We start from the raw sequence: 11,509 nt of genomic DNA, 5'->3' as shown, positions 1-11,509 counted from the left end.
TGGGGGGGGGGGGGGGGGGGGGGGCAATGAGCACAGGACCTTCCAGCAGGTGGGAAATCAGCCTGGTGGTCCATCCCACCTGGGCCACCTGCCTGGCTGGAACGTCCCTGGTCTTGGCAATGAAGCGTTTCTGAATGCCTATGTCTCTAGACAAGCTGGGCTCCAGCAAACAGTCGGTGCCCCCTCATCACCCCGTCCACCCACAGCCAGGCCTGTGGGCGGCCCCTCCTGCTGAATTTGGACTCTGCCACGTGACTTGCTTTGGCCAATGGGGCAGGTAGCGAGCACGTTTCTGTGGACGCAACACGACCCCACGTTCCTTTGGGGAGTTCCCTACAACCGCTATCTGAGACTGGGGGCCTTAAGCTCTTCTTGGGCTAAGAATCCTCGGGAGCTTGACGGGTCCTTTCCCCCAGAAACCAAGACAAAGAAAGAATCCGTGGAAGCGTCTGTGGGGGCCTTTGGACGCTGCTCACCCGGGGTTCCGTTCTCGTTTACCTCCAAAGGCAGAAATCGGCACAGACTGATCTAGAGAGCGACCCAGGACGGCCAGGCATCGCCCCTAGGCCGCAGGCCTGCCTACCTTCCGACCGTCCCAGAAGTCAGCCTCCTCATTTTAACCGCTGACATCTGGGTCTGAAACGCTGTCTACAGCATCTCCACAAGCCCCTGGCCCTGCCCCTGGCTTTGGAGTGGCTGGGGCTCCGGCTGGGCACCAGATGAAGGAGCTGGCTTGCATTTTGGGGTCCACAAGACACCTTGGGGCTTGAAACTGTTGCAGTGAGATGCTTATCCTATGAGCTGGGCATCCGAATCCAAGAGTAGAAATACCGAAGGGGGAGGTAAGGGCTTGGGGTTCAATCCACTCGGCCCCCATCCCAGCTCCTCTGGGGCAGTCTGAGAACCACAACCGGAACCAGGGTGTCCAGCGTGTGCTGCGTGGCCCACCACCTCCCCGCAAAGCCGAGGGGAGGAGAGGAAGCCTGACTGCGGTGCCCTGGCCGGTGGAGATGCCCAGAGGGAAGGGGCCTCCCTCCGAGGTGTTCCTGGAACGTCAGCCTTGGCGCTCACCTCACCTCACCTGTGCAGCGAGGGGACTGGCTCCACCTGTGACTCAGCGGAGCTCATAACTGGGAAAGGGCTCTGCAAAGTGCAGGGTGATGCGCAGACATGGGGGGGGAAGGGGGCAGCGGCATCGCCTGGAATCTTTTTGGGGACCAGAAGGGGGGCTCCTGACAGTTCCCAGGGAAGGTGGGGGCAGCTGCCACCGGAAATCGGCACAACAGAAAAATGCCTGTGCTGGCCTCGCCCAAGGACGGGGCGCTGCGGTCCCAGGGGGTCATTTTCATAAAAGCTGCAATTAGGGGAAGTGGGTTTATTAGGGAGCTGGAGGGACGCAGCCCTGGCTTCTGGCGATGCTGACTGGACTGCAGGGCCTGGGCTCGGGGCTGGAACACTGGCCTCCCGTGGGAGTGGGGGATACTCCTTGATGTTGGGGGGGGAGGCGTAGGACAGCGAACGCTGGTACAGTGCTCACAGCCCACTCATTTAATCCTCACATCCCGTGAGCTGGGGCTGCTGGTGCTCAGTTCACAAGTGGGGACACTGAGGCTCTCAGAGGTCAAGGAGCTGCTCAAGGTCACGCTGCTGGTAAGTGGCAGAGCGGGGATCAAAGCCCAGGGGCCTGGCTCCGGAGGTGGAGGATGAAGGGCACACAGTGGGGAGTTCGGCCACGGCGTGACCTAGTCGAGGCCGCTCGCCCTCTCTGGTCTGACCTCTGAGCTGCCAAGTCAGTGGGGTTTAGCTCAGGTCCCGGCAAACTTGATGTGAAGGGCCAGCTGGTCAATACTTTGACTTGTGGCCACACAGCTGCTGCCAGGCAGCCCTGAACAGGACCAAGCCAATGGGCGTGGCTTGTGCTAATAAAACGTCATTTACACAAACAGGCGGCGGCTGGGCCGTAGCTTGCCCATGCCTGGTTTGGACCATTCATGTCCCCTGTTTACCACTTATATTAGGATCTTAATAACTTCCTTCACTCCACTGCACAGCGGGCTCAGCCACCACCTGTGGGACGCACGCACCAGGCCTTATGTTCTTCTGGGGCTCCACAGCTGAGTCCCTGCGTCCCAGGGCCGCCCCATGCTGAGCCGCACACCCAGCCAGGGACTGACGGCATTTGATAAGTCACCGCCGGCCCGGGGCCAGGCTCTGCACTGCCTCTGCCCGGAGACAGGAGAGCAGATGAACCCGTGGAGCCGGGTGCCAGCCCCTGTGCGGTGCCCCCTGGGGAATGTGCCTCTCTGAGCTCCACGGCTCCCTGCCCACAGCTGCTGGGAGGGTGACGTGGTTCGTGCCTTCATCTACGCTGGCCAGCACCTCCCTCCCGCCAGGCAGGGCTCGGCTGGGGTTCACAATCGGAGGGAGGACAGACGTGAAACCACAACACAGACCAACATTCCTGCTGGCACAGGGGCCGAGGAGGAGCCAGGTGTCCGAGGGCATCTAACGGCCCGGGCTTGTCTGCTCAGGGCTCGCAAAGGTCATCTATGGGAAGGTGTCTATCTCAACGCCTGGGGCAATACGGGGGACAAATGACCATCCAGCACGTGTCCCCTCATCCTTTAGTGCTAACACTGCTGGGAAAAGACTCAGCAGGGAAGTGGGTGGAGAACCCGAGGGGCGTTTCCCGGGAAGGAGTGTGCCCCGCTTCTGCAAGGCGCACCAAAGGGTTAAAGTCATTTTCATTAAAATTTAAATTTCAGCAGGCGCTCGCGTCCTTTGAACGTTTGACTGGCAACCATTTCATATTTCAATCTCGGCAGAACAAATTGAATTAGATGTTGAGACCGAGCTCGGCTCTGTTCAGCAAAGCCTGCGTGCGCGGCGGGCACTAATCCTCTCCGAAGGCTGCGGCAAGCGGCGCTGCGAGGCGGCCCGGCCACGAAAGACAAACCGGCCAAGGAGGCGGCGAAAGGAAAGGAGGCCGCTGGAGGCTGTCCTCGGCCTGACTGGGGGTCTCCAGGCCTGGGGGACGGGCCAGCGTCTCTAACCCTGTACCCCAGGTGCCCACCAGTGCCTCGCACACAGGGGCACCTGCTGAGTGTCGAGTGGATGGATGGACAGATGGATGGATACCTGGGGTGAGGATCAGCAGGTGGCCCTGCCAATCTCTGCCTCTGGCCTGTGCCCTTCCCGCCCCGCCTTTCTGAGAAGCCACAGGTGCCTGGCGCCCTCCCGGATTTGAGGTGCTTCCGTGGGAACCTGGGCTCACTGTGGTCTCCTGATCCTTCCCTCAGCCCCTGCCCCGAGTGCAGGCCGCTGGAGGATGCCAGCTTGCGTTGCCCAGGAGGAAGGAGGAAGGCCTCCCCTATATACCCAGACACCACCCCACGGCCGTGGGCCTTTGCCAGTGCCAGCGACCCCGCTGAACCCCGTGATCCTGGCTCACCTCTCCTCTGCTCTCCCGGGAGCCCGCTGCACTCTTCCTCCCACGCATTCTCTCCCCAGCTCTGTCCCGACCAGGGGGTGCAGCACCCCTCTGCCAGGGGGACGAGCCTGCCGCCTGCCCCCACACCGGCCTACACAGGAATCAGGGCCCGGGTGGCACTCCTTTCCCTGTGCCTTCCTTTCTCCCAGACCTTCCGGTTGCCGGGACCACTGAGGTCCCATCATCACTTCACACTCGACAGAGCCCCTTCCCGAAGCTCTCTGGTGCCCACCTCCCTGGGGACTGTCGCTGCGAGTTCCCCCAGGTCACCCTGCACTGACGGATGCTCTTCTCCTAACAGGTGGCCCCTCTTCCCAAAGGGGTGAGACGGGCACCTCCTGTGGGCCGGGCCCAGTACTGACCTGGTTTTACTTTATTATGACCTCACTAGCTACACCTTCCTTCACTCCAGAATAATAATAACGAGGAGGCTAGCCAGGCCCCGCCCCGCCCCGCCCCACGCCGTTCCCTGCCCCAGCAGTCTGTGGGGGGACAGCTGGAATCTGAACCAGGGATCGGCAATCCCCAGCCCTGTCCCTTCCCTCCGACAAAACAGCTGCTTTAACAGAGGAACTGCCAACCCTGGGTGCTTACCCAGGAGGACCCATGGGCCCTGCACAGAACAGTGGGAAGAACGGGCGGACCCCAGGCCTGTCACCTGAGACCCTCGGTGGCTGGGGAGGTTTATCATCGACTCCACCACAGCCCCCGCCCGAAGGCTGTGGTCCCCTCTGTGCCAGCGGGGACGGGCCACGCTGGGCACCGGGGTGCGTTTCACAGGGCCCAGATCCAGGCTCTGCAGTGATAAGCTGGGGTTGCTCAGCCTCGCAGGGTAGCGGGGCCGGGGAGCGCAGCGTGGGTCCCAGGCCACTCTGAGAACTGGGTGAAGACTAAGCCCCCTACGATGCACAGACCAGGTTTACACAGAAAGGCGGAGGTTCTTAGACTCCCACGTGGAGCCCCACCCACAGGCCCCACGTTACGCAGTAAACAAGTCATAGTTTGAGCATCGATGGCTTCAGTCCCAGTACCATCTCTGAGGTGGGTCTACAGCCGCACTTTACAGAAAAGGATGCTGAGGGCCAGCAGGGACCTCAGTGGTCTGTGGTGACATAGCTGGGGACGGCCAGGCCGATTCAGACCCAGGTGGCACGGCTGCAGCTCTTTCCTCTCCACTATCCTGCGTCCTGGTAAGTGCTGGGCACAGGCCTCCTCTCGGGGGAGGTTGGTCTCTGGGCTGGAGGTGTGTGCAGTGGGCACTGCTTGCTGGGCTGGGCACCTGGATGCATTTCATAGGCCCAGCTGGGCCCAACCCATAAGACTGACCACGAGGTCAGCAGGGCCTGTAGTCCCAGGTGACGAGGATGGGGCAGGACGGAGGCGGTCCCAGGCTGTGAGCATCCCCTTGGACAGACAGACAGACGGACAGACGCAGGCGGGACTGCAGCTCAGCAGCCCTGGAGGGAGAGCGAGGGTGGAAGCACTGTGCCTGGCGCCTTCCATGCGTTACCCCAGCCTTTCTTTCTCACGAAAGCCCTGAGTGGGAACCAGTCAGTGAGGAGGCTGAGCCAGGAGGTGAGGTAATGGCCGGTTCCCAGCTCCAAGGAGCTGCCTCCAGCCCCTGGGTCTGGGCAGTGGGGTGCCCGGGTCCTGGCTCCCATGAGTTGGGGCCCTCTGTACCCTGACCTTCCTGCCGGCGGGATGAGACCCTGCGGCGTCTCAGGACCTTGGAGGAGTCCTGTGAGGGCAGCCAACAGCTGGCTTGCAGGGAGGCCGGTTGTTTTTGCTGCTTCCAGGTCCCTGTGCAGCCATGGACGCCCTCAGGTGGCCGGGCCGACCCTCCTGCAGGCCCAGAGCGGCTCAGGACCCAGGGCTCCGGCAGGCGGCCGCCATCCCCTGGCCCCCGTGGCAGGACGCAGCGGCTATCCGTCCTCAGGGCCCCGCAGCCACGTACCCTCTCGGTGCCAGCTCACAGCTGAAGGGTTTGCTCCTCACTGTCGTTCTCACTGTCTTCCAGCTGCTCCAGGATCTCGTCCAACACCACAGACCGCTTTTTCTTCGGGGGCTCTGTGGGCGCCCAGATGGCAAGAGAGGAGAAAAGAACAGCCGAGGGGGGTGTGGGCAGGCAGAGGGAGATGGCAGGGAGGGAGGGAGGGTGGGGACGAGGAATGGGAACGCAAGGGAAATGGGATGTGGTGAGAGGGGAGACACAGAATAAGATGGGAGACGGGAGAAAGCATGGAAGGGGGAGGCATGAGAGAGGAGGCGGGGGAAGCGAGGAGAGAGAGAGAGAGAGCGAGAGAGAGAGAGAGATAGATATTGTGGGTTAGTCTCCAGCTTCGCCTTGGGGAGCTGCCTCTTTCTGGCCCAGAAACTCTCCGCTCTGGGGCCAACCCCTCCCACAGAGGAAAGGGTCCCATTTGGAAGGGAAGGGAGGCGACCCCTCCAGCAGGTCAGAGGTTAAGGCCTCTCTGCCTGGTGTGGGGCCTTGAAAACCCTCAGGGAGGCAGCCCAGCCAGGGCAAAGGTTGAGGAAACAGTGGTAGCTGCTATGTCCCTGGAGGTCGCAGGCTCGTAACCGAACAGCAGGTGGCTAGCATCCGGTAGGTGCCAAACAAACACACGCTCAAGGGTTCCCGAGGAGGCACGGAGGGAATAACCATTGGGGTGGAGGCTTTAGAGAGGATGGGTGATTTGACCTGGGTTTTGAAGGATGCAGAGGAGTTCTCTGAGGGGAGGGGGAAGGGGGTGCAGATGCGCAGCATGAACATATGAAAGCCATGGCGGACTCAGCAAAATATATGCCCTCTGGGCCCCAAATGCTATTGACTGAGTACCTACTATGTACTACGACTCCTCTTTTCAACAATCCCGCAGGTAGGTATTATTACTGCCTCTCACAGGCGAGGGAACTCAGCCACAGACAGGAATGGAACCCAAGCCCACCAAAGCCGTCTTTCCACTTTTCATGAAAGCCTCCGTGGATGGCAGACACCAGGGAGAGGAAGGGAGGCAGAAGGCGTGCTGGTCCCCTTGGCCCTCCAGGAAGGAAACGGAGTGGGGGGAGAGGACTCCCCTAACCACTGTCTCTGACAGGACCCCCTGCCCTCAGCCCGTCTGCACTTCTCCCTGCAGCAGCATGTCTGTGTGTGTGACACTGTTCCGTCCATTGTGTCCTCTGCCTTAGCACACTGCCTGGCCTAGTGAGGGCTCATTAATATTTGACGAATGAGGGGATGAGCAAAGGGAGTGGGAAGGGGGGACATGGCGAGCTGCCCCCTTGGCGAGGGTGAGGAAGGTGAGGGAGGCTGCCCCCCTACCCGTCTGTCCGGGGAGCCTCAAGGCCTGGCAGCTGTATCCATCATTGTTAGTCATGAGAAGAGACGGGACAGAATGGGCTGGGCGGGCGGCAGCCCACGGCTCAGACACCCGCTTCCGTTCCTGCTCCCTCCTCGATGCTCCTGGCTTCCTGTAATCGCCAGGCTCTGGAGGGGCACCATGGTCCCTGGAAAGGAATCTGTGGGCAGGTAATAGGAGCCGGGGATGGAAGGGCCGCAAAACAGGGCTGCGGCCTGTCACGGACACCCCCTCGCAGCGACGGCAGTGGGGTGGGCTGGGTCTGTCTTATGGGCCCAGCACACAGTAGGTGCTCTGTGATCATTTGCTGAATAAAAGAATAAATGGCTAAAATTAAAACTGCTAATGTTGGGATAGCCATAAAATAAACCAGCGGCTGAGCAGGGATGTCACCTGGCTGGCGACACTGAGGCCCAGAGGGAGGGGCCGCAGCCGGAGAGGAAATACACACAGGATGGGCACTTTACAAGCAGCATCTCACCCGAGTTCCACCAGCACCCGCTTCAGGAGTGAGCGCCATCAGCCCATTTCCCAGGTGGGAAGACAGAGGCGTAGACACCAGCATACCCCGAGCCCCACAGCGACCACGCGGCAGCCTCAGTGTCCGAACTGCACCCCATACCTGAGGGCAGGGGGCAGGGCCAAGGTCCCACAGGACCCCGTGAGAGGGCATGTGGTCGCCACGCCTGGCTTTAGAATGAGGCGCATGTGGCTTTAGCACTTCCAAGTTGTGTGATTCGGGCAGGGCATGTTCGCTGTCCGAGATTCAATCCCTCATGTTTACAAGGGGGGAAAGGGCGAGTCCTCCACCCCTGCCCTCCTCGGCGGCCACCCTCTCTCTGCCGACCCCAGGCCTCCCTGACCGTCTGGTGCAGGCCAGGGGTCCTCCTTCCCGCGAACACCTCTCAGAGCACTGCTCAGGAGCTCGGGCACTGATGCCACAGCCCTACTCGGCCCTTCCATGCCTCAGTTTCCCCATCTGCAAAATGGGCACACTATTAATAACTGCCCCTCATGGGTTGTTGGGAAGATTAAAGGAGTGAAAAGAGAAATGCCGGCACCTGGGAGGGTCCCGATGATGCTGAGACCAGTGTCTTTGTCACTGTTAGCCCCGTGAGAGGCGTGGGTGTTCCATGTCTCCCTCCCATCAGGCCGACAGCGGGGACTGTCATAGGAAGGCTAGTACATCAAGGCCAAAGGAGGCACGACCCACACTGTCCCCTCTCCCCCAGTTGGAAAATGGAGACCGAGGGTACCCACTGGCCGCTGTGCGGTGAAGGGTTTGGGAGGCAGGCTGGCTGAGGTCCCAGGCCTGCCACTTCATGGCTCAGTGACCTTGGGCGAGTCAACTCCGCTCCCTGGGTCTGTGCACTGGGGGTGAAAACAGGACCCACCTCCCAGGGGGGCTGCGAGGGCCAGTGTGTGGGTCTGGGCTCACGCGGGCACACCCTTACAGCATCCTCTCGTGGGCCTGGCATCTCTGGCTCAGGTCGGGCGCCCAGGTGCCCCCAGAAGACACATCAGACCCTGAATTCCCACCCAGCAGCCCCCGCGGGCCCTGCTGCGCGCGGAGCACCTGCTGGCCGGGACAGCTGCAGAAATCCCACTTCCCCGCCATCAAAGCCTCAGTGGGTTTTCACCAAACACACACAATGCAGAACCGGGAAAAGGTGTAAAATAAATACACGCAACAAGCTGCGTTCCTTTCAGTATCACAGCTGCACCCAAAGATAAACAACGCGCGAATGTCGCCCAACATCCACACCCGAGAAATTAACTTGACAAAAAGCTCAGAGTTCCCATCTAATGATTTTATTTTTCAATTAATTCCTTGACAGAATGCCAGCCCGTGTCTTTCTGCCGTCCCTGGCTGGCGCGGGCGCCCTGCATGGAAGGCACAGGCGGGCAGAGAGAAAGGCGCAAGGGGGTGGGCGGGGAGCTGTCGGGAGGACAAGAGAAAGCGCTTCGTGGGGTTTTGTTTCGGAGGCAGAACGTTGAGGAAAGGCAAGTGGGGAGAAGGCATCTGAGCGGCACCCGGAGGCCAGGCAGCGGGAACAGCCGGGTAGGGGAGGGCCTGCGTGCCAGCTGGAGCCGGGCTGCGGGCTGTACGCCTGCTGCTCCCGGCTCCCAGCTGGGCGACCCGCGCCAGGGGCCGCGCCTCTCTGGGCTCAGTCTGCAGTTACTGCACAGCACCCAGCGCCGAGGGTGCTTAAGAGCATTAGAAGGGCTAGCACACAGTAGGCGCTCCATAAAGGCTAGCCTACTTACTGTCGCTGATGGAAGCTGCTCCTGTCACTCCCCGTCTCTGAGAACCCTGGGCGGGTGCCGAGGCTTCAGGGCCCCCTCCTGGGGCGACCCACCCACAGCATCAGCAAGCGGCCCTGGGCACGTCAGTGGTCCCCACCTTGAGGGCCAGGGGCTGTCCCAGGCCACGGGACACATGGGCCTGGAGACTGAAGGGAGCTAAACTCCACACCTCAATGTTCCTCTCTGTCGAGTGGGTACAGTGCTGCTCTCCTGATCTCACAGGGGCCTCCGGGGTTCCTGCCGGCAGGCATTCACAGCAAGTACTCACTGAGCATCTACTCTGCCGGGCCTGGTGCTGGGGACACAGCACCAAGAAAACCCCAACGGATATACTGACCCACCAGCCTGGAAGCCATGCTGGGCCCCAGGGTGGGCAGAGCTGGAGCCCCCACTTGCCTCTGAATTACAGGGTCCTGTCTGCAGAGGGCACGGTGCCCACTGCAGGGAGTCGATGACATCAGGCGAGGCAGCACGCAGAGGTGCCGGGTGGCAAACGCTGGAAGCGTGCAAGGACACCCAGAGGGTAGCGGAGCCCAGTCAGCTGAGGACCCTGCAGACTCAGTGGGAGCTGCGGGCTGAGTGGGAGGAGCTGGCGCCAGCCGAGCGAGCGCCTGTGTCCTGGGTCCTGGGTCGGAGCTCTTCAGGCTCCAGAAAACCCTGAGCTGGGGATATTCTTGTCCCATTGGTCAGGTGTGGAGGCAGCCACTCTGGGGCTTTGGGGAAGGCACGTGACCACTCCCAAGCGGGGCCTTGAACTTGGATCCACAGTGATACCCACGGTCCCGGGCTCAGCTGCCGGCCCCATCGTGGCGACCCTCGCCCAACCCTCAGCAGGCAGAGAGCCAGGGGAGTGTCCAGGTGACAGTGAGTCGTTGAGAGGAAAAGAGAAAAGGGAGCAGGCCAGGTTGGAAAGCACCCCCACTCCCTGCCGCAGGCCTGGAGGGATCCTTCAATTTCGAGGGGCTTGGTCGACATGAGCTCCCTGTCCCCTTCTCCGGGCACAGGCCCTGGGTTGGGGTTGAGGCTGAAAGGAAGGGAACAGTAACGGTGCCTCACAGGCCTGATGTGGGATGATGTCTGTACCAGGATCTGTAAGTGCAAAGGCCTGAAGGGCCAGGCGGATACGTGATGCAGTCGGTGGTCCAGGTGGGTGACTACAGGGAGGGCTGCCGGCTGTGGCAAAAGCCAAAGCCGCGCACCTCAAGCCCCCACTGCTCACTGGGATGCAGGACCAGGTGGTCAGATCCGTTTTTCAAGAGAAGCCAGAATCTCAAATTTCAGGCCAAACCTGATAGCAAAAGAGTGGTGATTAAAACAACACACCATTTGTTTCCATGTCTTGTAGGCAAGACAAAGATCTGTGGCTGATCTTAGTGGAGGGCTCGCCCACGCAGCCTGACTTTCTCTCTCCTCTGTCTGCAGGGCCCCCCTGGCTTTGCCTGTGATCATGGAGCAGTAATAACCTCCTCGCCTGTGTGTTTTCCTGCGGTTTCTCGGCCGGGGCCAGCCTCGAGTCCAGAACAAACCTGGCCGCCCCCTGCCGCCAGCCAACCCTGGAGGGAAGCCCACCACCTCCCGCCCCTGCCCCCAGCGCTCTGGTCCCCAGGCCCCGGGCCTCGTCCAATCCGAGCCCAGCCCCTGCCCCTCCCAAGTCGCTCTGAAATTCTCCTTCTGTCAGTTTAATTCCGTGATGGATGAGGAAGAGCAGGAGAAATGGCCCGCACAGCTGGCTTCCCCGTTAGCCCTAGCAGGGAATCCTGGCCTGGCTGGCGACGGCTGAGTGAAATGTTTGCGGAACGCAGAGAACACAAGTCAATAACAATTTAGCTGGATTGGGAGCAAGTACCTTCCCGCACGGACAGCCGCTCCCGGGGGAAGGGGCCAGGAGTGTGCAGGATATTGCCAAGCGCTCGGAAATATTTCCAAAACACCACTCAAAGGGGCTCAGGGCGTGGGGGGCGGAGGGGGAGACCGGAGGACACCTGCCCGGCCTGCTCAGCCTCCCAGCACCTCTGCAGGGAGGAGCATTCGGCCTTGGGAGCGTGGCTCCCGCCCCTCGGCCAGACGCTCGCACCCTTGCTAGCAGCTGCTACCTAGGAGCTGCCTTGACCAAAACAATCCCCGCTTCTTCATTTTTCTTCTCTCCATTCTGCCTCCACCAGCTGGGGTGGCTGGGGCGTGTGAGAAAAGCGGGTCTCCAGGCCAATTTCTACCTCTCTCCTGGGGCCACCTCCCAGCACAGAGGGGCGGGGGGAAGTGGGGGAGAACAAAACATACTCCTCCGGACAGGGAAGGGCACCCACCTCCACACCAGGGATTCCACACCTCCCATACACCCCCACCCCCCCAGTGGCCT

At 61.2% G+C, this 11,509-nt stretch overlaps 1 protein-coding gene across 1 annotated transcript in view; it reads right to left on the bottom strand.

The window, feature by feature from the left end:
• Window positions 1-11,509, bottom strand: part of RBM19 (RNA binding motif protein 19) — an 87,706-nt gene that overhangs the window by 4,785 nt on the left and 71,412 nt on the right. Inside the window, exon 19 of the mRNA XM_005857034.2 lies at window positions 5,445-5,557. Coding sequence (XP_005857096.2) covers window positions 5,460-5,557 — 98 coding nt within the window. The 3' untranslated portion in view covers window positions 5,445-5,459. The remainder of the gene's footprint in view (window positions 1-5,444; window positions 5,558-11,509) is intronic.

The sequence above is a fragment of the Myotis brandtii genome, unplaced genomic scaffold (genome assembly GCF_000412655.1).
Source record: "Myotis brandtii unplaced genomic scaffold, ASM41265v1 scaffold1064, whole genome shotgun sequence".
Taxonomy (NCBI): domain Eukaryota; kingdom Metazoa; phylum Chordata; class Mammalia; order Chiroptera; family Vespertilionidae; genus Myotis; species Myotis brandtii.
Note: the sequence above shows the minus strand (reverse complement) of the source record. Positions and strands in the feature narration are given on the sequence as shown.